The sequence below is a fragment of the Durio zibethinus genome, chromosome 13 (genome assembly GCF_047325235.1).
Source record: "Durio zibethinus cultivar Kanyao isolate XHJ-2024 chromosome 13, ASM4732523v1, whole genome shotgun sequence".
Lineage (NCBI taxonomy): Eukaryota > Viridiplantae > Streptophyta > Magnoliopsida > Malvales > Malvaceae > Durio > Durio zibethinus.
Window position 1 is genome coordinate 21,155,084 of NC_143174.1, and position 26,853 is coordinate 21,181,936.

Below are 26,853 nucleotides of genomic sequence, written 5' to 3' on the forward strand. Positions count from 1 at the left end.
TCATGAAGCCTGAAGAGGTTTGGGGTCTTTTAAGGATGCTTCTCCTTCTTGTGTTGATTTCTAGCTAGAGAAACAATTAGTCGTCGGTTTCGGGGTGACAGACAAATAAGTTGTATATAAATTGGTTTATATGCATTCATGAACAAGGCTTTTATGATTCACGTCCGCGGAAGGATTTGGTTGTTAATTTAGTAGTAGTCTAAAGCATCCGGAGCGTGTTGTCTGTTAGCCTGATAAGTGGTCGTCGACTGCGATGTTTATGCCTCACGAGTAGTAGGTCTTAAGGGGACGTGGCAACTGTGTGGTTCTCTTTGGGATCAAGCGATAACATAAACTCCAGTTCAGTGTTCAACTATAGGGTCTCGTCAAGGGTTAAAAAGTAACAACGTCACCAAGATTAAAATCAAGGTTATTAGATAGCAATGCGCATTCACATTGTTATTCTCTGCTTAGTTCCTGCAATCCTATGAATGATGCCAAAGATTTTAAAGATGAAATTTCTTCTCTAGACAAAGGAGGAAATTGACACAGAGCAACACCAGCTACTGATCATACTGAGCAAAAGAGAAATTGTTTCTTGAGTTTTAGAGTTTCAGTTGAAATTTCAAACTAAAGATGAGTTATTTGGGCTAGCCTCTGTTGTTCCACATGTTGCCGGGTAGAATCCTGCATGTTATGTTAGGCTTAGATCCAAAATACTACTAGCGAACTACTGAACTGTAAGGGTAACTTTTTGTCGTGTCCCAGAGCCGGGGATGTGATTGCAATCCACACAATCACTGTCAAAATCGACACGAAAACTCTTCGCTAGAAAGGTAAACCCAGAAATCAGCAACAAGATAATGCTCAATGATGCAATGAAACTTTTTGTGTTGAAAGAAAGGTGCTGAGTATAATAGCTATGGTTTCTATCTGCTATTATTGAAGTTCCTGCCTCATGAGATTCTGTGCCATTGTTGCCTTGAAGTCCCTGTCAAGTCATCTTGCCAGAGACCATCAGGAAGTTTCAGGTTTAGTTCGAGTGGCAAGGAGTTCGGCTCAAGGTTTAGGTTTCGAATCTTGTAAATAAAAAACCAGTAAGACAGCTTACCCCTTATGAGATTTGACCCGGCTAAATTTCAAATTAGTCGAAGCTCAAAGCGATTACCAAACACCGATAAATCTCAGATAAAAAAAAATTACGAAAAATAGTATAATTTAAGATCAATATACACGTTAACCTTATTAAATATACCACTGAGACTCCTTATACAGCACAGCTAAACACTAACATAGTTCACAGTTCAACGTATAGAAATACTTATGTAGCAGTTTTTGGGAATCAAAATGCCTAAAATTTATAAGTTATTCATATTCCAGGTTTAATAGAAACCCGAAAGGCTAAACCAAAGTTTCAGTGGGCAATCAAAGCTTGATGAACGGTGCTTTAGGAGTCTATCACATCAATGATTCTATATATAGCTCAAACCTCTTTAACTCCATTTAAATGCAGCAATGAGAATCGATGAGGTCATGCAAGACACAGCATAGAAGAAGACAATCGAAAGAAACCTTTCTGGCATCCTATACATCTTGTCTCTGCTAAGAAAGGGGTAAAGAAAGAGAGTATGGATCGACTCTGTTATGAAAAGAAGTGAGCATACATGGCAATTTGATGAGATTCTGTTCGTGAAACTATAGGTATCAAGTTTATAACATGTTACAAAGGCTGACTCACTAGGCATGCCATGAGAACTGAACAAATAATGGGTAGAGCCCTTGACAAAAAGGGTGGCCCAAAATAAAAAAATAATAATTATAAAAAATGGTGAATAACTTTTAAATTATAATAAAATATTTAATATGATATATGAATTATGAATATGTTATTTAATGTAATATTTAAAAAATTATTTATTTATTATATATCATAATTTGAAATTAATTAATTTAAATATAAATAATATATTAATTAATAAATTCATAATTTAAATATCATATTAAAAAATTTTAAATTTAAAAATAATATTAAATATTTTATTATAATTTAAGAATTATTTACGATATTAATTAAAAAAAAAAAAAAGCAGCCCAACCCATCTGTGTTGGGTGTTACTATCTTTTTTAAGTTTTCATGCCGATAGAAAGGTATTTCAGGGATGGTGTTAGTTATAGCCGTTATTTTCAAGTATCACATTACGAGTGTTTGGTATTGGGTATTTCAAGTTTTCAACCCAAAAAAAAGGAAAAAAAAACCAACCCATGGGTGTTGGGTATTGCTATCGTTTTCAAGTTTTTACATCGATCAATCGGTAGTTTAGAGATGATAAAAAATAAAAGTCATGATGATTTGAATAGGATGAGATTTGATTTGATTTTTTAAGTAATATATAATATTTTAAAATTTGTATCAAATTTTAATTAATTTTTTAAAATTAATTTAATCTGAATTGTGTTGATTCATTCATTAATTTTTTATATATTATTTTAGTATAATTTTTAATATATTTAAATAAATTTATATATAAAATAATTATTTTATTTTATAAAAATATATAAAATTAATAAAAATATATATTTGAAATTTTTTTTATTTTTTACTTTTTAATTCAAACTTAATATATATTTAATATCAAAATTAAATTAAAAATTTTTTTTCAATAAATTCTATAATTTTAAATCGATTTTCCTTTTTTTTTTCACTCTAATAGAAAGATCACCCACGGTTAAGTTGGAAACGGAGGGTAGCAACAGTCCAGCTCCTTGAACCGAGTGAACGTTTAAAGCAGGCTGATGTTGAGTCTAGAAAAGGAAAGCTGTCGTCGAAGTAGTAATCGACACGTGTCTAAATTCCTCGATCCGCAAAACCCTTGCTAAAATCCATAACCTTGTCCTCTTTCACCTCTACGGTTAAAGCATTCTTTTTCACTCTCTCCCACTTTTCTTTTTCCAGTTCCTTCTTATTAACACAATCCATCTTGCTTTCTGTGAAAGACCCACAAACCCACTTTTTTCCCCCACTTCTTTTAGATTCTTTGTGTTTGAGATCTGTGTTCTTTCTCCGCTTTCTTTATCATTCCCCAGTTGTGCCTTGAAGATGTTTCAAAGACTTGGTTTTTTTCTGGTAAGAATCAAAAATAAAATCTGGGGTTTTTGTAGCCAGTAATGTTCGACTTACTTCTGCTGATCCACGTTCGCTCTCAAATTTGGCTGCGCAAAAGGAAAAAAACCAACAAAACCCTTTCTTTTTTGTTTTTACTAACTAAAAGGTCTTCATTTTCCTTTCCTTTTCTGTATAGAGTTCCTAGTGTACATTCCAAATACTAAAAGACTAAAAACCCATCATAAATTTTCAATTTCTTTGCCTTTTGATCATCTTCTCCGCTCTCAAACTAATTTGTAGCTTTAATTGTATAGAAAACTCAAGTAGCTTGAGTTATATTTTACTTGAGCTGAGTTGGTATATATAGAGTTTTGAATGGGATTTGAGGTGGCATTGATTTTGGTGAAAGGATAAGAAAAACAGATTTTAGTTAGTTGAACTAAACAGTTTAGAAAAGTGAAGAAAATGAGTTTAAGCGCAGCCGAGGATGATTCAGGGTCAGAGATTCATACACAAGAAGATATAGATTGGCATATGCTTGATAAATCCAAGTTCTTTTTTCTAGGTGCCGCTTTATTTTCAGGTGTATCAGCTGCTCTTTACCCTATAGTAGTCTTGAAAACGAGACAACAAGTTTCATCTACTCAAATTTCTTGCATTAAAATGTCTTTCTCTATTATGAGATATGAAGGATTGAGAGGATTCTATAGGGGCTTTGGTACCTCTTTGATGGGGACAATCCCAGCTCGAGCACTTTACATGGGAGCCCTTGAGGCTACCAAGAGCAGTGTTGGTACTGCCACTGTTAGTTTAGGTTTTTCAGATACTATGGCAACTGCTATAGCTAGTGCTGCTGCTGGGTTGAGTTCAGCTATGGCTGCACAACTTGTTTGGACTCCAATTGACGTTGTGAGCCAAAGACTTATGGTTCAAGGTTGCAACAATAGTAACAGTAGCAGAAATGTGATTCCAAATGTGAATTCTTGTAGATATAGGAATGGTCTTGATGCGTTTAGGAAGATTCTGCATGCAGATGGTCCTAAAGGATTGTATAGGGGATTTGGGATCTCAATATTGACATATGCACCATCTAATGCGGTTTGGTGGGCATCTTACTCTGTTGCACACAAGCTTATTTGGGGTGGTTTTGGCTGCTCTATGGGTAAAAAAGATGAGAATGGTGTGGTTGGGTGTTCAGGTTTTAGGCCTGATTCAAAGGCCTTGGTGGCAGTTCAAGGGTTAAGTGCAGCCATGGCTAGTGGCATTTCAGCTTTAATCACTATGCCACTTGACACCATCAAGACCAGATTACAGGTTCTGGATAGAGAAGAGAAGGGGATAAGAAAACCTTTGACGGTTTTGCAGACAGTGCGGAATTTGGTTAAACAAAGCGGATTGGCAGCTTGTTACAGGGGATTGGGACCAAGGTGGGCTTCAATGTCTATGTCTGCAACAACCATGATCACTACCTATGAGTTCTTGAAACGGTTATCAACTAAGAGCCAAGAAGCTTGACAACATGAATAGGGCGGATGAGGGTAAAACATATAGGTTTCTCTCACTTGAGATGCTTTAAGTTTTTGTTCCCTTATCCCCCTTTTGGCCTCAACCGGCCTGCTTAGTAAGAAGGGTTACTAATTGTAAATTTTTCATTTCTTATTTTGGCATTTTAATGATGAGTATCACCTGCATATTGATGTAAAACGTGTATGTAGCAGTTTTTCTTTCTTTTCCATCTGCCTCTGTAATAAAATGTATCTTTCATGTTCTCAATCTATTATAATTCAATCCTTTACTACTCCAAAGTTTTGTTTGGTTTTTTCTTTTTAATCACCTTGAGTTGAACATTGCTATCTCAGTTATGACAGAGTAGAAATCTCTGAATAAATTCTTATGATGATTGAAAAGAATATAATCTCTGAATGAATACTTGCGCTTTCTATTGACTGAATAAGTTACAACTATTAATGTGTCTTCAGTTATCTCTTATCATTGATGAATGATGAGTGATCTGTCTTTTTCTTGCTTAAGCAAAGATATACCTGAACCAAAGTGTTTTCCCTTGCAAACCATTTTAATGTTTTCAACATGATACGATCTCATTGTGGCATTTAATTTAAGGGATTAGTTGACGTCAGACGCTCATGTCCCTGCCTTACTGCGTTTTAGCCTTGTTATTCTATTTCCATTTGCTAATATAGATGGGCTGCATCTAATGAATGCGCCATTTGAGAAAAGGTAAATTGGCTCTGCCCCTCAAAAACTTGAAAAGACAGAAAAAAATTTGGATACAAAAAAGAAAACTTAAAAGCTTCCGTCATATAACACATGGATATTCTCAAATCTCAATCCCCACATTACCCATTTAATAAAAAACATGCTTTAGACTAGACAAAGACGAAGTAAAATCATCCAAAGATTGGGTAGTCAACTTGTTTTTGTATGCAAACCAAAAACTGTCTCTGACATTTTAAATATAGGTCACCCTCATGTCGGATTAGTTTAGGCTTAGTATAGGTTAGTCATACAGTACATGAATTACTACTAACAATCTATCATGTCAAAAAGGTCTTTAATGATATTCTGTTGACTTCAAATTCATTGTGCTGAAATTATTTTATTTTTTCTTTTCAAGAACAATAACATGATATAGATATGGGTGCTAGCGGTAGGGTTCCATACTTGGATGACTGCATTAAAGTCAAGTGCATATTTGTTCACTGGGGAGTTAGATTTAGACGCAAAATTTCAATCAATCCCACCATGAATCTCAGTTCTCAGGAACAACAAATTACTTTTGCAGCATAGACGTAGTACATCACCATTCACTTCATCTTAAATGGAGAAAAAAAAAATATATACAGCTCAACACAAAATTTCTATCTGCATCGATAGATGAAAAAGAACTCAGAAGCAGTGGTTGGCGGAAACAGGGGGAAAAATGATTAGCATGCGGCAGGCAGCTTTAGCATTTGGGTAGGGGATATGAACTCTTCATTTTTTTTTTATTCTTTTTTTTTTTGTAGTCAGAGTCACATCATCGAGGGATGGAAAACCACGGGCTGATACGAAAACCCATTCGCCAGTCGGATTTACTATGGACCACCCAATATTTACCATTACTAAGAATGTTTATGGACCAGGCAAGCAGAAACAATGGGCCCATCCAACCAATCATTTTCCCGTTTGATTTTTATCCAAAACAGCCACACTTGTGTGAGAGACCAAATGAAACGACTGGGATTGAAGCCAATTTGAGGACCACTTCTTCCAAGTTGATGTTCCGTAAAAGAGTAAATTCTCAATTCGCAACAAAATGCAAAAGGAATTGGGGGATTTATGGGGCGCAGTTGAGTGTCATTTGGTTAATAAGTCATTATGTGGTCTTAGTTATTACATTGAGAAGTACAGGTTTTAGAAAACTCGACGATGGCACTGGCATGCAAATGAAACCAAGATTCAGCCGTTACAACATCCTCAAAAAAACCCACCGGTGGATTCACTTTTCATGCTTATTTTATTGAGTTGCAGTTACAGTTTACAAACTACAACCTTTTTTTTTATTATTTTGTACTATTCTTTTTGGGAGACAAGGGAGTTACGATGTCTAATACTGATAAGCAAAGGCTCACACAAGACATCATGTGCCTCTCATGGTGGATCGGCGTCTCAATCGAGAACAATATACATATATAGTATTTTAATTAGACTGGTAATATACATAGAAAATATACATATACATGTATATAGACAATAGTTCTATGATCATTTTCTATTTTTCTTCTTTCCATCTTTTTTTCTTTTTAAAAGAATGACAATGACAAAGCATTACACTTCTTGAGCTTAGGGTACAAAAGGAAATAAAAATGCTTGCAAATAAAAGACAAGAAGATTCAAACATAAAACAAGTCTCCCTTTCCAAGGGCAGGAACAAAATTATTCTCAACCAGATTATAAATATCCTATTTTATAATCAAATTAACAGCGAGTTCCCGATTAACGCATAAAAGCCATGATAGACATCCTAGATTAAAGGGCACATTAACTAAGAACAAACTAGAGTACATTAACTACTAGACGGTTAGCACTCCACAGAATTCACATAAGAGCCACCGACCAGCTACCATCAAGGCCGTGCTCTCTTGTTGCTGCAAGATGGGCATTTGTACTGCTTAATAAGCTCCGCCCTTGCTGGTGTAATCTTAACGCACTTTCCATGGAACCATTTCTCACAGATATCACAACAAATCCAGAATTCATCAGCTGCATAATTCTCTCCACAAGCCCCACAGAATGTCTCTCCATGCTCTTCATCGTCTTCCTCTTCCATAATATCATCATCCTCATCCTTTGATGGCATTGCCTTTGAATATTTGGGCTGAGATTCAGAACCTCGCTGGATTTTTCAAACACAAAAAGAAAAGCAAATCTAATTTATAAGGTGCCCGTGAAATTGTAATGTTATTTCCCTCTTTTTCAGCACAAGGAGAATGAACTTTGTGGAAATATTGATGTAACAAGCCCAAATGCCAACAACTTTATTTGATCAGCTTTTCGTCTAAAAGAATTATACGTTCACTATTAGATTTTTTACCATGTCATAAAGCCTAAAGCCTTGTCAAATTGTGAGAATAATGTAATATTACATATTAGCTCCAACCTCAACCCACCTTGAATCTAAAATTCACTACTGCATATCCAAAGAAAAAAAATTTCATGAAATAGCTGGGCAAGAAAAAAATTTTCCATACCTTAGAGTTTGATTTAGATTTGTTGCTGCTATGATTTGAAACTGATGATTTCTCCTTTGTCTGTTTCTTAGCTGCTCCTGTCACAACTTCAAATATTGTTGGAAGATCATTTATCATATTAAAAAGGCGTTTCCTGCATCAAATTAACCGGCATGGTATTATTCAGGAAAAATCCAGCTCAAAATATAGCATGCTTGTTAAAGCCACATCCAAAGCCAGTACAAAGCATCACAATTTAAGCAAGTTCACTAATTTCTAAGTACTTCATGCTGAAAGCCTAAATTCATGGATCAGCCCAATCATACTTTAGATGATACTAGAAGGACCTCAGAATTCTGTTAACACCTGGCTTTAGCATTTTGCGGAGAAATTCAACTAATCAATGCAATAAATTTTCAAGGAAAACCTTATAAATGGATGTTTAAATCAAATTAGTTAATGGGGCTTCCCAAACCAAAGTAGCAAATTCTACCCAAATTATACAAGTTTCGACAATGTATTAAATTTTACCATAAAAGAGGATCCGTTTACAAAAATGTTTGTCAACTGAGTCAAAAAAATACCATGCAAAATTTTCATGATATAAAAAATACTAATAAATAACAAAACACCAAAACTGCAAGAGACATGGGTCATGTTTGATACACAAGATTATGATAAGATAGGATATAATAAGATGATATTATGAATAGTATTAGATTAAATAATGTTATCTTATCTTATGTTTGATATGTGCAAGGATTAAGATTATGATAATTTGTTTTTAGGTCAAAATTATCCTTCCTCAAATTTTATACAATTTAAATTATTAATGTAATTTTTAAAAGTATAATAAAACATGTAAGTTTAATCCCATTGGATTAAAAATAATCCTCTCCACTTTGGAAGGATTGAATCAACCTATACCAAGAGGATCATAATCCTCCTTGTAATCCTATCCCTTTCAATTAGATACAAACCAAACATAATACAAAATAATTATCATATCATCCTATCCATCATCCTATGCACCAAACATGACCATAAATCAATTATTTGGCTGAACTGAGGCTCGATTGGTGTGCATGCCTACCATGTAACTTAACTTATTTACACCTAGAACATATATATATATATATATATATATATATATATATATATATATATAAAGCCAACTCAGGAGACAACAATTGGGCAAGGACAAAACATACCTATCAGCTTTATCAAACCCAAACCTAGCACCAAAATAGAAAGCCACAGAAAGTAACCACGCGTCACTGTGTACAGCAACCAAAGATAACCAGTCCTTTTCTTGCATCCCATCTCTGGCAAAGTTAATGCCCAGTGCAGGCTCCGGAAGCTCTGGAGGCACCTCTTCAGCAGGTAAATTCACCTCCCACTGCTCACTGGCAATTCCATAAAGGCACAGATTCTCTTTTTCTGCAATCAAGATTTTAGAATTTTAATTAACTAATTCCATTTCATACATCTGGAACCTAACAAGGTAGAATGAGTTAAAGTTTAAGGCAACCACACTTAGTTTATTGCGTTTGGTTTCGCATTCATTGATTTGCATCTAAGTTAAAATGAATATGTTTTTATACTAATTGAAATTCTTGCAGAATTAATCCTCATTTATTTTCCAGTTCATCTTATTAAAAACATATATGAGATGAAAAATGCAAAAAAAATCATATCAAAGCAGAGTACAGAATAATTATATAACTAAAACTTCCATCTTTTTTAAAATAAGAGACGTACTATTTCCAAAAACGCTGAACTGAATAATAAATTTGGACCATACCACTGTATAACAATATCTTGAAGAAATTACATTTGACCATAACCACATGCTACAATAAGGTTTTTAAGAATTCTCAAAGACCTTGTTTGCAATTTGGAAAAGTACCAGAGACTAGTAAGTCTAATAACTAGAAATAAAAAAAGTAAGCATTATGTTGTTAGTTCCATAATAACAGCAATGATGCCAGCTATACTGCATCCACATCCTGTTGTCTAGCCTTATTCTGTATCACGGCCATCTAACAAACCAATAAGCATCAAATAATGAGGACAATCTTAAATTAGACAGTCAATAAAAAAAAAATACCAAATAAAGAAAGACTTTTTTCGCGCCAACTTTTAAAAATGTTAATTTATTTAAAGATAGAAAAGGAATTTACATTTGTTTATTTAAAGATAGAAACGGAATTTACATTTGTAACAGAACACATGAGGAACAAAAACAACAACAACAACAATGTTGAAATTATTAAATCTACGCATCTGAACATACAGATCTCTTACTTAGCTCAGATTATTCATTTTTATTGTAAAAGGGAAAGCTCAATTTAAGTATAAAATGGTAGCTCAATAATTGAACAATTTTCGTTCATATCATAAAGTTAAACAACAATAAGGTATACCGTAAATACCATTACATGCACTAAAATTCACTTCACTTGTATTAAAATTTAAACTACTTCAATTACAGGGTTTGAATTTTCTGTTCTATTTATATAAAAATTGTAACTTCAACTAAATCATATTACCAACCATATAAAGCTGGATGTAAAAACCCAACAATTAGTTCACCATAAAAACAAAAACCCAGTACCTGGATCGCACTGCTGGTAAAATTCTTCCACATCTGCAACCACCACCACACCCAATAAGTAATTAAATAAAAATAACTTTAAAAGAAACAAGATGGTTGAGAAGATGATAACCAAATAAGAGAAAATAGTAAAACTATTACCAGTAGTAAGGGCTTCAATCATGCCGGCACGACGTCCCTTGAAATCTCGAAAGACTTCTTCGACTGTACGTGGGTTGTATGAAGCACCGCCGTCCATCACCCAAACTGACTATTTTCTTCCTCTTTTACTTTTTCATTCTCTTTTAAAGAGAGCTCTTTTGTTTTGGGGAGTGGGGATGAGAAGCAGAAGCGGAGAGGTAAAGGAGGGAAAAGAAAGATTTGCCAAAAAAAAAAAAGTTTAGTTTAGAGTATTTGACTGACCCCCTCTATCTCACTCGGTTTAGAGGGAGAAACAAGGAAAGACAGATGTGAGCGAGTTCGGAAGGCAAATGAGATTTTCAATTAAGCGGATTTGATAAGACAGGGAAGAATCCGTGACCCTGGCTTTCCCTTTTCGGCCCATAAGACCCTAAATAGAAAAGCCCCTTTGAATGAAATCAAGACAAACCCACAATGTCAAAAAAAGGGATGGTTTCCTCTTAACTCCTCTACGTAACAATCTCGGAGGGCCAATTTGTTTGTCTGGTTATGGACTATTGGCCCAATGGAGCTTCAGCAGCCTGATATAAAGGGACTGGATTTGTTTTCGTTTCTGCTTTTTTATTATTGTTGTAGAGAGGTCAGCAAATTTCATCCCATCTTCCGTTATTGATAAGAGGGTTTATCATTTATGGGAAAAAAAGCTAAATTACTGGAAACAAAAGATACTTTATACAAAATTCTTTGTTGTTTTTGAATGGTGAACCTTTTCTTTTCTTGCCTTTATAATTTGGTGGGGGTGGTGATTGGAAGAGTAGACTTGAATGTATAGGGAGGCAGGGATTTATGCTTGTACGGCGAGGAGGAGGAGAAAATTTGTAGGTAGGAGGATGTGCCAGTTACTAGAGAAGAAGAGAATAGAAGAGATAAGGAGAAGTGAATCAAGAAAAAGAAATTCATTGGTAATAGAGCTAAGCTTGGCTATGTAGCAAGGCGTGCCAACAGCTGAGGTGTTCATTATCTAGTGGAAAATCAAGCCCCACCTGCGCACCTCTGGTTCAATTAGAGATTTGGAAGATGGCCTATTGAAGTAATCAATGATAGTAAGGCATAGGAAGGAGACAAAAGAACATGATAAGGTGGTCATAATTCGAAATTGCGCGAGTTCTTGTGATTCTGAAATGGAAACAAAAGCTGGAGAAAAGAAAATTATTCTCTCAATTCTCATGCAAACTTTTGCAGACACGTCATATGATACTGCAGCGCTCATTGAATTTTGGCACTCCCCTTCTTTTAAAGTTTCACATTATATAATTCTGCATAAAGACGGTTTGTTATTCGAGACAATGCCCAGGGTTTGACTCAAGTACATGTCATACACCAAACGGTTTAATTCCCACATTTGAATTTGATCATAGTGGCGGTGAGTGATAATATCCATTGGGAGGCCGGAGGGTCGCAGCACTGATTGATTTCAGGGTGTCAGGACGAGTTTCGTTAGGCCAGGCCATGATATGGAGTTGAATTATATCCATTTGGTTGATAGCTGAAATTAGGGTGACCCTTATTTCATTGTGATCACAACAGTATATAAGCCCAGCAGAGCTAACACTCGTAGGCATTAGACTCTTGCCTTCTAATCGAGAGATAACAAGCAGATGCTTTTTGGCATTTGCTTCTTCAAGTAGTTGCTTCAGCCCTGCACGGTCGGCAGCTGAACCCTTTGTTACTGAGTAGACGCAAATAAATCCCTATGCGAAACAATTAGACATGACAATAGAGTCATAGAGATGAACTAGTTAAACGTTCGTTTTGTCTTGTTAGAATAAGAAAAAAAATGAAAAGATAACGAGGGAGTTACCTCTTCTGTCCGTTTTATGTCCATTCCAAATCCAGCATCTCCTGGTTCTGGTATCATTTCAAGTAAAACTTCATCCACTCCAGGTAGGAACCATAGCCTTATGCTTTGCACTAATTCTACATTTGAAGTGTGGTTTTGTTGCTTCCCTCGATTTATTTCCTTTATGGTAGGAGTGATTTTCTCCTTCAGGGAAAATTGAAAATGTTGCAACAGGTACAAAACACAAAGAGATTCAGTTTATTTACCTCTTGGCTTATTAGGAAAACATTCATGCATGTTAGGATTGACAAAAAGCTTCCTTTTAAAATAGAAAGATGATGGATCTGGACTTATTCTAGGAAAAATATTGGCATCTTCAAGACTAGTAAGATTGACAGAGAGAGCTACCGAGGTCGCGATCTGTTCTGTTTGGACATTGACAAAGACAAGAGGAGCCCCTGAAGATACTGCCGCAGTAAACCAGGCCATGCACCTGGATACAGTAGCCTCAATGCAATATTCGCCTTGAAAGGGCAGGAAAAGAATGGAACTAACGACAGTAGATGCTTGGTCCGGCAGGTGAGTACCCACTTTCCTCTTCCAATCATACTTCACTTCCTTTCTGTTGAACCCTCTAAATTCCACATTCACCAACCTCCTGCTTATTTCTGCATGACCAGGCAGAAACCCTCTTTTTACGATGTTGATTCAATCAGTAAAGATATATAAATATAAATATAAATATATATATATATACCTATAATTTAATGAAATGAATATGTCTTGAATTGCATGTCTTAACAAGAGCACGGGATTTGAAGCTTCAGGCTGTTTCCAGTGAATTCCCATTGCAAAAGCGACGGTAATAAAATATGGTTTCAATCTGAAAATAGCAATTTTCTCCTAGGTTTCACATATTATGGATTGGAGAAAGTTTGTTACTTTAATCTTTCATGATTTGATTCGTTTCTCTGGATTTACTGTCACTCAAGGCTCATACATTCATTCAATTCAAAATCACGTCTTGAAGAGAAAGGGAATTAATTCCTCTTTAATCCTCAAATAATCCTAAAGGAAACAGATTCTCGTATCAAACTGCCGCAAATTTCAACATGCTAGTCATATTTTTGCTTCCAGCTGTTATGACAGTTCTTTTTTTTTTTTTTTTCAGAAATTTGTGTTAGACAAAACTGGTTCTGGACCTTATGGTCTTTCAATCAAGTGGAAATAGAAAGCAATAGCCCCCAGCCCTGGTATGAAGGAAATTAAAGATACCTACCTTGGAGTGTGGTGCATCGTTCTAAGGTCAAGTCACCTAAAACTGCAACATGTCTGTCATCCCTAGCCGCTCTAATTGTATACTTCCTCTGGAGAATTGAAGACTTCTGTGCTACAACACGAACACGAAGTTTATGCGTTTCATCACCCCTTCTAACCTTCACCCATATTGTCTCCACCTTCTGGCCGATCTTTCCAAGCTGTGAACTTAGTTCAGATCTAACTTTTGCAGGCCGAAATAACTCATCATCAGCATCATTTTCAGCATACCCTTCAATAATGTCTCCAGGCAATGGCATGCTCTCATCCCACTCTTCTGTTTCATCTTGCTTCACTCGCTTCACACAAACCACTGTCTGAGCACCATCCATCTCCTTCTTCCTGAAAAATGGCATTGATTTTCCATGGAATATCTTGTAAACTTATACTGTCGAGGTCCTAGAGTTGTGTAAGCATCCACGTTCGAACACATCAAAGGATGTAAACTTTTATAGGTCTCTACGCCTCCATTTGTAAGGGCAATTTTGTGTCTAATATTCATTACAGGACAAGCGAGCCGGCCGTCAAACTTAGTCTCCTCTCCTTGTTGCTAATTAGGATTAATTATACTTTAAAATGCTTGATATACTAACAATTGTCCCAAAATTGACAAGGAAAAACAAAAGATATCCTTATAAGATTTACATGAAATTTTTAAAGTGAAATTATAGAGTTTTTATTAAAAATAATTTAATAAAAACTTTAATCTAAAATCAAAATTGATAAATTGATAAAATTCAATGAGACTATTAATAATTCGTGAAAAAGTTATTAAAATTTTTGTTTATAATTGAAATATTATAATCACTTATTTAACGATAAAAATTTTATCGAAATTTTTATAAAAATACTTATCTAAAATATGTATAAAATTTTATCATTTTTTTTTTAAATTTTACATATTTGATCTATGTTTCAAGATCCTTCAATCTATAATTTTGGATTTTCAATTTTAATTTTAATTTATTCCATTTTAATTAAAAAAAATTACAAATTTTATCTCAAGATTTTTATCTAAATTTTTCTCTCGAATTTGTGGCTATAAATATAACAATATTAAAGCATTGTGTGTTTAAAATGAAATTTTTACTATAAAAATATATTTTTTACTTTTTGGATAATAAAAAATATAAATTGTTTTTAATTTTCAACATAATGTAGATTGATAATTATTATATTTTACATAATTAAATTGATTTAGTTTATTTAACTTTAATATATAATTTATGTTTGCCTATATGGTTTTAGATTAAACCATAATAAAAAGAACTTTAATGGAATATGAGAATTTTTTTTTTCTTTTGGTATATCTAATTCACCATTAGATGTTTTTCTCCTTTTTGATAAATCTATTAGATAATTTTTCCCATTTGATATATAACAATTTCTTTTAGCTTTGAATTTCATAATTCGTAACCATCCATCAAAAAATAAAATATGACTGTAATATTTTTATCCAAAACTAATTTATAATTTTTGAAATTATAAATTCTACTCATAACTTTTGAACATATCTTGTAAACTATAAAATGTGATCTATGTAAAAAGAAAAGAAAAACTTAATAATATTATCAATTTAAATATATTAATAATAAAAAGAAATGAATCAAAATGAAATATGATTTTGACTAAGTTGATTGCACCAAACATTTCAAAAAATTATTAAATTAAAAATTGTTATAAAGAGTTGTTTTAATTGATTATTTCATGATTGTAACTGATTATGATATAATAATTTATTATTCAGTTGATTATACGAACATACTATTTGATTATAAATATAACTTTTAAAAAAATTACTATAAAGAGTTAAATAAGCTTTTATAATTTTTAATTATTACAAAATAATAATATTTTATTATTAATTTAAAAATATTATTTATAAATATGATTTTATTTAATTAAAAAAATATTAATGAAAAATAAAATAATTAATCTAATAAATTTTCAAAATTATATATCTTATTTATTATTTGTATTTTTTATATTTGAGAGATTGTCAGGATTTAAATTTTAATCTCTAAAATTAAGAATTTAATACTTTATCAATCATCCATGTGATTATTAGCACTATTTGTAATTTTTAAGTTAGACCAAATAAACATCAAATAAATTCAGATAGTATTTCAAGCTCAATTATAATAATTATTTTTTTAATTTAAGTTTCCAAATTCACATGTACAAATTGAAACATCTAATAAATTAGATAAAACATAATATTCCAAAAATCTGAAGATCAAGCAAGAATTGTCTTTAAGATTGGATTGGATTTGAGTATATTACATAATAGTAAATACTCAGTCAGGTACCCTATAAAGTTCAGCCATCTCTTCTTCCTTCTTCCGGATTTCTTTTCTAGCTCGAACCCTTTCATGCGGATCATCTGAATTTAACAGACCTCTCAATTTCGATATTTCCTTCTTTATGCTGTGAACCTGAGATATGCAGCAGAAAACACATCCAGTATATAAAAGAATGTTGGTATATTCAGGAGAGAAGAATCAATGAAAACAGACCTTTCTATAAGGCCATCTTCCGGTGCCACCGGTTTTCAGCCATATGTTATGCACTACAGTTTCAGAAAATCCCAATTTCTCGGCTGCTTCCTTTCTAGGAAGATCAAAATAATTTGATAACTCTTTGTAGGTTATCTCCTTTACTCTCCTTCTCTGCATTATTTCACCAACAATAAGAAAAAAAAAACCAAGTTAGAGGCTAGAATAGAAACACTAAGAGTAGCAACCGGATTCAATGAAATGCAATCATTTTCAAGTTCAATTAATCCTGCCCAGAGCTCTAACTGAAATAGGAAACCCAATGGCAAAATTCTAGTTTCCTTTAATAGGTCAGTGACAGTAGCTACAACCTGCTCTACCAGGAAGAATGGAGACTTCTCTTTGTTATAGGTGTTCACAGCTTTATTATAGGCAGTGGCCACAATCTGTGCAGCCAGGCACAGAGGAGGCTGCTCTTGGTTATTTCTGTCGTTTGCAGTTTCATCCCTCTGAACGTCCCCTGCAAAAATTTAGACAAATTCCGTCATACCGTTACTATGTGATAAACCAGCGATACGAAAAGGGGAAAATCAGCCCTGCTTTTTCCTTTGTATAAATCATTGTATTTAGCTAATAATCTGCTCAAAATTAAGTATGTAATGAGAACACGGAGTGTAAAAAACTACTCCAGAATTCACATGTTCATTGTTAGAAGATACTTGGATCTGGTGTCAACGTTTTCTCCATGTAGTCACCATCAGACTGATTTTCATCCCCATCAAGCCGCACGCAAACGGCTTCATAGAAAGTTGAGCGTGGATCCTTAATCACCATATATCCCTCTTGATTTCTCTTGATGCAATATTGAGTCAGAAACTGCTTCACCTCCTCATTGTCTTTTTTGTAGAAACTATTGAAAGAAAATCAAAGTGAGTTTTGTAACTCATGTCAGTCCTCAAGATTCTATAACCAAGTTACAATCAAATAAGAAAGTACTTCAAGAAGAAAGTGGAGAGAAAAGAAAAAAAAGAACATTAAACTTACTCGAACATTTCACGAGTAACTGCTTCAGTACTTGTTTGTACATCAAGAATAGCATGATAAAAAATTCCAAGTCTTCCATGAATCTGAAGTTTCATAACATGGCGGCCTACCATGATAAAAACGAAACATCATCACCAAAAGAACAACCTAATCACCATTGACACTAATTGATACTATAAATATATTTCATTTCAAGTAATAGTAACATGAAACGCACCCTTAATATGAATAATTTCTCTCAATATTTCACAACCACTACAACCAAACGGGACTGGTTCACTTGGCCAACCAGAAATTTGAGTTGAATTCATATTATCTAGACTTTGTATTCCCAAATGCGTCTCTCTTTCATTACAACTTTTCCAGATAACCAGAGAATTCACCACATTGGACTCATTACACATACCCCCGGAAATTATTGTTTTCCGTAAAGGATCAATGGCTTCCCCTCTTTCCTCTGAAAACTGAGGGGTTAAAATGGGAAATGAAAAGGATTCATGAACAGCTAAGCGATCCTCAAGAGTAGGAATATGCAGGTTGTTTATGTGTAAACTTTCATTTACCAAGTTTATGTCTATTTGATTACTCGTTTCCTCATTAATCTCCAAAGGATTCGCTCCAGAATGCCACTCATTGTCTGAATCCCAAAAGTCCAGAGACAAAGTCCCTGGTGAATCAATATCAATAGCATCCTTGCTTTTCTCGCTAGACAGAGGAATTAAAGGAGAGTCCGCAAGGAGAGAAGGATTCATGTTGTCCACGATGTTCATAGTGTCGTCTGTATATGGGGTGTAATAAGGATCATCTTGATAGGGAACAATGAAATTTGGATCCGCCATGACCTGAAGAAGTGAGTGTTAATTAGTCTAAAATCTCAATTTCTTTGGAGGAAGATGGGATCTTAATCCTTGGTTGGTGGCGGCTATCGAATGGAAGCGCCACCGTATAAGGGGCCTCAAGAGGAAAAAGCCACAATGGAAACTGAGAACCGCAACGATGGTGGCTCAAGAGAAGAGCAAGAAATTGAAACTGAGAAAAGCTCTTGCAAATTGTTTTTAAGTTAATATCAAGGACATAAATCAATTGGAAAAGGCGCGAGAAGGCAGTTAATGACCGTTGAAAGACAAGGAAACGGTTGGTAGTTGGGATATGACATTTTCTTGAAACGTTGTTAGCGAGCCTTGATCAAGTGATTTCATCGTCACCTTAAGAAGTCTAAACCACTAAAATCAACTCATCGAGAACCAATCATATCCGCCCATTAACACGACAACTTTGACAGCAAATTGACGAAAAACTCCTCTTAACGACGTTTAAAAAAAAAGACCCCAGCCAGAAACGAAAACGTTCTAATCGAGTTCCCAGACGCAGAAAGTGAAATGAAATGACGTCAACGGCATCATCACTAGCTAGCTCCAAGAATCTAAGTCATTCCGCAATCTCACGCTCCCTTCTGCAGCACTCATCAAAACCCATTTCTCAAAGAACCTTAGTAATTCCAACTATTCCCAGAAACACCAAAAATCTCTACATTCAACGTTACCAAAAGCTCCAAATCAGGCCCAACTCAACATCCATAACCGCATCATCTTTCAAGCCTGAACTAGCCACGGCACCTCCTCCCCTCCCTCTTCCCACCCCTCCTGTCACAAAGGTAATCACTTTTTCTTTATTTAGTCCTTTTTTATTGTTGTTTTAGTTGTGTATTTGTTAAACAGATCTGCTTTGGGTTATTGTTATAGTTCAAGATTGGGCTTTGCCAGTTGTCGGTAAGACCTGATAAAGAGAGGAACATAGGGCATGCTCGGAAGGCCATCGAGGAGGCTGCTCAAAAGGGTGCCCAGCTTGTTCTCTTGCCTGTGAGTTTTGCTATTGTCTGTGTGTCAAGGTTTAACCTTTGCGAATGTTCAAATGAGGGTTTTTGTTAGGTAATAATTTGTATAAAATTAAGCTTGTTTTTATCGAATTTGAGAATTGAAAAAATAGAAATTTGGTTGCTTGGTGAGCTAAGAAATTTGCGGACGCCAGATAAATGAAAATTTTCACTTTTTCACATGGTGACATGGATGCTTTATGCGTCAATCTTGCTACTCAGCCAGAGCAAACCATGGATGGTGATGGTGATCACTGATCAAGCGTGTTAGCTAATGCCTTTTTTTTTCATTATTTTTGGTGAAAATGAAGGTGAAGATTTTCACCTTTCAGTTTGACGAGCCAAATATGTGGTGGAATATAAACGACATTGGTGTTCCCTGAAATGGTGGTTTTGGTGTTCACAAATTACATGTAATAGATTTTGCAGGAAAGATTATAAACTATGAAATAAGAATATGATATCTTAGCATCAATTTAAGGCCCATCCTTCTTGTCTGTTATTTTATGTCAGGAAATATGGAACAGCCCATATTCGAATGAAAGCTTCCCAGTTAATGCTGAAGATATTGATGCAGGTGGTGATGTGTCTCCTTCAACAGCTATGCTGTCTGAAGTTTCTAGTCGCCTGAAGATCACAATAGTCGGTGGCTCTATACCTGAACGCTGTGGGGATAAGTTGTATAATACTTGTTGTGTCTTTGGTACTGATGGAAAGCTGAAAGCCAAGCATCGCAAGGTAGAGGCACTTCCTATCCCATATGGTAGTATACTGAAATGCCAATTTTTCGCATTATTTGTGTTGTGGCTGGACTTGGCAAGGGAATGTGTTCTGGGGCCACCTGTTATTTGATGTCCATGAGGTAGAATAATTCGACTATTGTATAACATCCGTCGTCACCTGTATATCAGCTCATACATAGACACATGTTACTAGATAACAGAGCCATCTAATATATCAGTTTTCATTATTACGATGACAAATTTTTGTTTTTCATACCATCAAAATCTAGATCCCCATTGGAAGAAACCAATCATTGGTATTGAGTTTTATCTATTTTATCTTTTGCCGCTATCTTATCAGCATGCAAACCCTGAAATTCCTGATCTCAGATACCAAGTTGGCAGCGTCCTTTAGACAATTTTATAGTTTTAGTGATATCATTTTGAACACTCCCTTTAAAGCTGGTGTGCATTATATTGATGACATTCTTGTGGAACTACAGATTCACCTTTTTGATATTGATATTCCTGGGGAGATTACCTTTATGGAATCCAAGACCCTTACTGCAGGGGATACTCCTACCATCGTGGACACAGGTTTGATATTTCATTAGACTTTGCATGCATGAACGATTGAGCTGTCCATAATTTTTGTCAGAAGCATTTTCTAGACCATATATTGTTAATCATCTCTTCTTATGTCATTGGCATTTACTTGGCACTTCTATATTTCTTACATCTGTGCCATTAATCGTGATAAAGTGTGATTTTAAATTTCCTACGATCAGATTTTTGTGACAACTAATTCCTGTTGGCAATCTAGTATACTAGTTGAATAATTTTCAAAGTGGGAAAGTAATCATCAATAGTTCTTGCAGACGTTGGGCGTATTGGTATAGGCATCTGTCATGACATTCGCTTTCTGGAATTAGCAATGATATATGCTGCAAGAGGTTTGTTTACTTCTCCATTGAACCTTGATACAATTAATTTCATTTTTAATGTTGGATTTTGGTAGCTGATGAACACAATTATTGTTTTCTAACTTATAAATAATTTAGCAAGTGTGGGGTATTTTTGTCATGGCCTACTTCTCCTGTTCTTTTCTTTTCTCTAAATCCTTTGCTATAAATTATTAGAGGATATTGTTTCTTCCTGAATTCTTTAAGCAACATCTCCTACATCTACTGATTCCTTTAATTCCCATAATTTACTAGCATTTATATATTTTATATTGTGATTTGGATCTTTTCTATTGTTTCCCCCTTTGGATAATTTATATTGTGCTCATATTGTTTTTCATGTTCTTTTATTTTTTGGAAGTTATCATATTTGCCATCTTATTTATGAATTTTTTGAACTATGAGTGTATCATGTTGTTGAAATTAGGTGCTCACTTGCTATGCTATCCTGGAGCATTTAACATGACAACTGGACAATTACATTGGGAGCTGCTGCAGAGAATAAGGTGCTTGTTATTTCCGTGCTTTCACTCTCCTTGTTAATTCTTTAAACATCACTAAAAAGGTTGAGAGAAATAAGGTAGGGTGGGGAGGGGATGCTGTAACTGCAGAGAGCAATATGTGATACGGTTCTTTTTACCTTGTATTCTTGCAGTGATGGTTCCTTGCTTTTTTAGCTTTTGGCTGGAAATTGTAGGGCAGTTAAAATAACAGGAGTATGCAGAAATTTTGTTCTTTTGAGTATAGCTGAATGCCAAATTACTAATTTTGAGATGTTAGGTTTGATTTTAAAATCCTGTTCTTTACTTGTATAGAACTCTGTAAGTGTCGGTAATCCTTTTCTAAGCAAAGATAACTTGCCGACTTTGCTTTGCAGAGACTCCAATAAATTTATTTGATGAAGTGGAATTTAGCATGTTTGATCACCTTTGGAAACATCATTTCATTTTAAAAAGGAAAATATTAACTTATATATACAACAATAAATTGAAACTTAGATCAAGCCATGCTGATTTGTCCTCCAGATTTGCTTTTTTTTTTGGTTGAACATCCAACCTTCCACAACCTGAAGCGTACCACCTTATTGGATGATTCAGTGAGCTAAATGTTATATTTCGCAATTTAGAATAGTGTATATGCTGTTTGTGGCTCGATATGATAGTTGTTGATCTTACTAATATGTTTCTTGCTGTTTCATATGCAGGGCTGCAGATAATCAGGTACAGTAGCAATATTTCCCCCTTCTTCAAATGACGAGCATAAGGGCTTTAGCATAGTATAATGCTTTCTTTAATAAGAAATGGTTCTAGTACCATTGAAACCAATGAAAATTATGTAGATTCTATCATTATATAGTCAAAACTAGAATGCAGTCTAATGCTGTTCTAGTTGAATGGCAGGGATAAGTTGCCCTATTTTCTTCTTCTGTTTTATTAAGCTTCAAAAAAAATAGTTGTTTGTAATTCATGCTGTGGTGTTTCAATAAATATTGAAAGTGGGGTGGATTCATCACAATGGGAGACTTGAGATCATAAAAAGTTCTTTTCTTTCTAGAACATGAATATCTGATTACTTGTAAAAGGTTTCTGTTTCATGTTTCTTTTCTAACAAAATTTTATATGACAGTTATATGTTGCAACTTGTTCACCTGCTCGAGATGCTGGAGCCTGTTACGTTGCTTGGGGTCACTCAACACTTGTAGGACCTGTAAGTAGATGCTTGCTTTTTAAGCTCTGTTGTGGATTAACAAAATAAGGCTTTGCTCCAGTAACACGTGGAAAGCAAGGCTTTCTGAATCTGTTGTGGTTTTAAGTCTTTTGAGCAGACAAGAATATACTGAAAATTTTTCCATGTAACAGTTTGGAGAAGTTCTGGCTACCACTGACCATAATGAGGACATAATTATATCAGAGATTGATTATTCAATACTTAAGCAACGAAGGTGACGTGGCTTCCACCTAGTATTTGTTTTCCCGATATTACATGCGTATGGAATTGCTCATTCATTTTAATTGGATGCTTGTATGAAATTTAGGGCAAGTCTCCCCTTAACAAAGCAACGGCGAGGTGATCTTTACCAGTTGGTAGACATTCAGAGGCTCAACTCTCATTGATTAGAGGAGAAGCTTATGAGAGAGCTGGGATTCATGGTTAGAATTTTCATTGATAAAGGTGGAACTTTGTTAAAAATCATGGGAATTTTCTAGTCCTTTACTCAGTTGAGGAAACTCAGTAGTTAACAAAGATCATGTTAATCATTCGGATGGTTGCTGGGAGCTCAATGATGGGAAGTGTTACTGTTTTCATGTTTGCAGTATGAAACCCACCGGCCACCATGCAAATCTTAATCAAGTCGATTATTTTTGTTTTATGGGTCATGGTTGAATGGACATATCAAATCCTGTGGATAGATCCTAGAAAACAGTGGATCTATCCTAATAAAGAATCATGCATGCCCAGAAAATCTATTACCAGCTAAACCTACTATTAATGAGCCTGGAGACGTGAATACTGAAGAAGAAGCCTGGGTTAATTCACTATAGCTATTATTCTACTTGGCAAGCCAGAAAAAATGTGGCTTTGTCTCCTAATTCAAAGTACTGATAATTTTGTGGATCTTGTCTATCACATTATCTGTTTCATTAGAGTGTGATGATTTGATTCCAACACATCTTACCCAAAAATGATAAAAAAATATTATATGGATATTTTCGGGTTTGATGCATAAGATTATTAATAGGATAGAATAATTATTATTTTATTTTATGTTTGATTTGTATCTAAAGAGAGATAAGGATTGTAAGGATTATTAATATTTTTTTAGTATCTAATTATTCAATTTTTTTCAAGTGAAAAGGATTATTTTTAATCCATAAGATTAAATTTATGTTAAATTATACTCTTAAAAATTATATCAATAATTTAAATTGTATAAATTTTGTGAAATGATAATTTTGATAAATAAATAAATTATTTTATTTTAATCATTACATATATTAAATATAAAATAAAATGATATTATTTAATCTAATTTTATTTATAATATTATTTTATTTTATCTTATTATAATATTATGTACTAAACATAACCTCAATGTATACATATTGATAGTACTGAAATTAGATTTTTAGACCTACTTGGTTTTAGGTTACCAACTAAGCCTGGTCATAACACTAAAAAAAAATTTTTAATAGTGAATACACATTTACATGTAATTTTTAATATGATCTTGATAATTGTTGATATAATTTTGATTAATGTTATAAAAATTATTAATATGATTTTGATTTAACAAATTTTGATATCAAAATTATATAAAAAAATATGTCAATGGTTATAAAATTATCAAAATTTAGCAAAATCATGTTATCAAAATTATTAAAAATATTAAAATGTCATCTAAATTATTAGAAATGTCATCAAAATCATAATCGATATCAAAATATTATTAGAGATTATCTAGATTAAAAATTATCAAAATTTTATACAAATTTAAGTTATCAAAATTATATCTATTAATTTTTATGTCACCTTGATGTCTTGATGAGGTCACATCTGTTTATAGTATAGTAAGTAATAAAATGTTTACTCTTTATCATGTTATAGAGTAAACATTTATTTTGGAAATTTTATTGTTGGAAATATAAAACACTTTAGATAAGTTTGTCATGTAAAGTTTAACAAATTTGTTTAATACAACATTATTATTATGTGTTAAAATTGCCTTTCTAACTCCATCTCTTCGAAGAGAGACCATAAGTTAATAAATGGAAAATGTGGGAGCAAAAGAAACTTCACCTACTTCAAAGTCAACTAGTAATAAATCTATTATTTTTACCCTAAAATATATACAAATTAATCTAAAGCCAATAGCAAATTTATCAAAAGAAATTAAGAGTACAAAATAACATATAAATTTAATAATTTAAAATATTATATAATAATATGATATAAAAATAATTAAAAAATATTGATTTTTTTATAAATATAAATTTTTGTACATAATTTTTATATAAACTATATGCATCGCACTTGGATGCACTCAAAGTAAAGAACCCAATCGCAATGCCTAGATGGCCATATGCTATTAAACTTCCCTTTGTTTGCTTCGTTGGAAAGAACACTGTTTCTTTCTTCATCACCAGAAAATAAAAGAAAAAGAAGAAAAACTGTGTCATAACCTTCTAATCCAATCTCCACGGTCCGATATTTCCTCTGATTCTCACACGATGCGGTTGATTAAATCAATGATGGATCACATCAAGGAACATTGAAAAAATCTTCGTAGAGGAGAGCCAGGAGGTAAAAAAATCAGGTGTGGCCGTACCACGTCTCCTTGCACTCTGCCGAGGAGGCAAGCTTCCGGTCCTACAAACTCTGTGTCCTCTTTCGATTGACGCTACATATCTGGTTTGGGCCTTGGTTCCCTAATCAAGGGAAGCCATTTAATTTACTTGTTCCACTCAATCGCAAATTTCTGACCGGATCTATTTTTTTACCCTCTAATAAATTAAATAATCAATTTTATTAAGGAGTTCTCTTAAAATATATTTTTAAAAATTAATTATTAATTTCTTTCATTTAGCATAAAAATATTATTATAAATAGCATAGTGCACTGGTTAGTAAAAATATTAAAATATTTAAATTAGTTAGAATCTGAGATTAATATTTTAATGTCTTGCAAATTTTGCATTATCAACTTAAAATATATCATTATTTTTGTTTCCTCAGTTTTAAGAATTCACACTAGTTAGCATATGCTTATGGAAAATTGTTAATGCACCATAAATTTTTTTTTATGCTAATTATATATAATCTCAATAAGAAATGTTTCATAGATTTTATGTTGAATGTATGAAATTGAAAATTAAAGTCTCAAATGCACATATGCTTTTAATAATTCCTCAAGATAACTCTTAGAAGGCTTTAGAATAAAGGAAAAAAAAACTTTAATATAAAAACATTCGACAGAATTTTTTTTTATTTTAAGAATAATGATAAACTCCAAAACCTTCCATCACTCTCTTTCGTTGCTATAGCAATTTGTGCCCATTCTCCAATTAGTTTGACAATTCCAACTAAAGATTCAAGAATAGAAAATCAAATCAAATCAAATTTTTGAGAATAAAAAAGATATTAAGTATGTCTTTTATTATATTAAATAATAGATATTAGTAATTTTTTTTTATCAGCATAAATTTTGTAAATTAAAAGGGCTCCGATGGGAATTGGGATCCAATACTGCTGCCAATGCTGAGAGAGACTATTATACACGTGGCACAAGACAACTGGCGGAACATCTTCCAAAGATGGGAAACTAAATTCTTATTTAAATTTTATCGTATTTTTTGAGTTGTGTTATTAAATTTATCGTATCAAATTTAAATATTAATTTTAATAAAATTAAATTAATATAAATTTTTTAAAATTATAATTATAATTATAATTATAATTATTTTTAATTTTACCGCACTCAATCGCAGCACGCGTCCAAATATAGCCTAAAACTCAATGGGCTGACGACGGTGTGTGAAGAGGGAAGCCCCAGAAATCAGAGAGTAATATCCTTAAGCGGAGGTGTCAGAGGCACTCAGATCGGACGTCATTGGAGAGACACGGTGAAAAAGGTTCACGTGAATTTGGAAATGGTCCCCACATTCCCCAGCCTTGAATTTTCCAAACTCTAGGGCCCCACCAGAAGAGCGCGTGATGCCATATCAGCCATTAATTATTGGCGCCCGTGCATAGACTATGGTATTAGCTGTTTCTGCTCACATTGGACCCCACATTTTAAGGGGAAAACCCAGTACACGGTCCGTACTTTCTTCTTCCTCTTGCCCTTGCATCCTTATCTAGATTTAGTAAGTCAAATATTACGGGGTGTTAATATTCGATTTTAATCAAATTAATAATTGAAACCATTTAATTTGATTAATTGATGTTTATTAAATTAATTTTAATTTATTATTAAAAATAATTTTAAAAATTGTTAGCTTCAATTAATTAAATTTAATGATTGAATAAATAAAAAATTTAATAGAAATATAAA

The 26,853-nt window shown here is 33.4% G+C and overlaps 5 protein-coding genes across 6 annotated transcripts; 2 read left to right on the plus strand and 3 right to left on the minus strand.

Annotated features, from left to right (window-relative positions):
• Nucleotides 1–2,875: 2,875 nt before the first annotated feature.
• Nucleotides 2,876–4,855, plus strand: LOC111304123 (uncharacterized). Its single transcript, XM_022900638.2, has one exon. It carries the CDS (start codon nt 3,548–3,550, stop codon nt 4,595–4,597), a length of 1,050 nt encoding a protein of 349 aa, XP_022756373.1. The 5' UTR covers nt 2,876–3,547; the 3' UTR covers nt 4,598–4,855.
• Nucleotides 4,856–6,974: 2,119 nt separating this feature from the next.
• On the minus strand, nt 6,975–10,884 carry LOC111302999 (PHD finger protein ALFIN-LIKE 4-like). The gene is made up of 5 exons (XM_022898961.2): nt 10,571–10,884; nt 10,430–10,462; nt 9,024–9,252; nt 7,834–7,966; nt 6,975–7,478 (listed from the first exon to the last, which is right to left on the minus strand). The coding sequence occupies exons 1-5, from the start codon at nt 10,665–10,667 to the stop codon at nt 7,209–7,211; spliced, it is 762 nt and encodes a 253-aa protein (XP_022754696.2). The 5' UTR covers nt 10,668–10,884; the 3' UTR covers nt 6,975–7,208.
• Nucleotides 10,885–11,961: 1,077 nt separating this feature from the next.
• Nucleotides 11,962–13,238, minus strand: LOC111302549 (uncharacterized). Its single transcript, XM_089742432.1, has 4 exons — nt 13,192–13,238; nt 12,798–13,080; nt 12,411–12,593; nt 11,962–12,300 (listed from the first exon to the last, which is right to left on the minus strand). Exons 1-4 carry the CDS (start codon nt 13,236–13,238, stop codon nt 11,962–11,964), a joined length of 852 nt encoding a protein of 283 aa, XP_089598558.1.
• Nucleotides 13,239–13,563: 325 nt separating this feature from the next.
• On the minus strand, nt 13,564–14,278 carry LOC149515421 (uncharacterized). Its single transcript, XM_089742480.1, has one exon. The coding sequence runs from the start codon at nt 14,060–14,062 to the stop codon at nt 13,655–13,657; it is 408 nt and encodes a 135-aa protein (XP_089598606.1). The 5' UTR covers nt 14,063–14,278; the 3' UTR covers nt 13,564–13,654.
• Nucleotides 14,279–18,577: 4,299 nt separating this feature from the next.
• LOC111303000 (omega-amidase, chloroplastic-like) lies at nt 18,578–23,173 on the plus strand. 2 transcript variants are annotated; one of them, XM_022898963.2, is made up of 10 exons: nt 18,578–18,899; nt 18,988–19,104; nt 19,632–19,856; nt 20,344–20,437; nt 20,710–20,793; nt 21,230–21,308; nt 22,007–22,022; nt 22,429–22,509; nt 22,662–22,744; nt 22,838–23,173. In XM_022898963.2, the coding sequence occupies exons 1-10, from the start codon at nt 18,630–18,632 to the stop codon at nt 22,914–22,916; spliced, it is 1,128 nt and encodes a 375-aa protein (XP_022754698.2). In that variant the 5' UTR covers nt 18,578–18,629; the 3' UTR covers nt 22,917–23,173. The 2 variants fall into 2 exon arrangements, with proteins under 2 accessions (XP_022754698.2, XP_022754699.2); XM_022898964.2 differs by having other exon boundaries at nt 18,579–18,899; nt 20,719–20,793.
• The last annotated feature ends 3,680 nt before the right edge of the window (nt 23,174–26,853 follow it).

What these genes read in the sequence shown, in the direction of transcription:
- LOC111304123 (XM_022900638.2), top strand. Translation starts at nt 3,548, where the DNA reads ATGAGTTTAAGCGCAGCCGAGGATGATTCAGGGTCAGAGATTCATACA.
- LOC111302999 (XM_022898961.2), bottom strand. Translation starts at nt 10,667, where the DNA reads ATGGACGGCGGTGCTTCATACAACCCACGTACAGTCGAAGAAGTCTTT. An exon ending in GATTGAAGCCCTTACTACTG is followed by an intron (nt 10,463 to 10,570) that starts GTAATAGTTTTA and finishes TGGTGGTTGCAG; the next exon opens with ATGTGGAAGAATTTTACCAG. An exon ending in AATCTAAATCAAACTCTAAG is followed by an intron (nt 7,479 to 7,833) that starts GTATGGAAAATT and finishes TGAAAAATCCAG; the next exon opens with CGAGGTTCTGAATCTCAGCC.
- LOC111302549 (XM_089742432.1), bottom strand. Translation starts at nt 13,238, where the DNA reads ATGGGAATTCACTGGAAACAGCCTGAAGCTTCAAATCCCGTGCTCTT. An exon ending in GCTTCAAATCCCGTGCTCTT is followed by an intron (nt 13,081 to 13,191) that starts GTTAAGACATGC and finishes CATCGTAAAAAG; the next exon opens with AGGGTTTCTGCCTGGTCATG. An exon ending in ACATAAAACGGACAGAAGAG is followed by an intron (nt 12,301 to 12,410) that starts GTAACTCCCTCG and finishes TGTTTCGCATAG; the next exon opens with GGATTTATTTGCGTCTACTC.
- LOC149515421 (XM_089742480.1), bottom strand. Translation starts at nt 14,062, where the DNA reads ATGCCATTTTTCAGGAAGAAGGAGATGGATGGTGCTCAGACAGTGGTT.
- LOC111303000 (XM_022898963.2), top strand. Translation starts at nt 18,630, where the DNA reads ATGACGTCAACGGCATCATCACTAGCTAGCTCCAAGAATCTAAGTCAT. An exon ending in TGAAAGCCAAGCATCGCAAG is followed by an intron (nt 19,857 to 20,343) that starts GTAGAGGCACTT and finishes GTGGAACTACAG; the next exon opens with ATTCACCTTTTTGATATTGA. An exon ending in TCCTACCATCGTGGACACAG is followed by an intron (nt 20,438 to 20,709) that starts GTTTGATATTTC and finishes AATCATCAATAG; the next exon opens with TTCTTGCAGACGTTGGGCGT.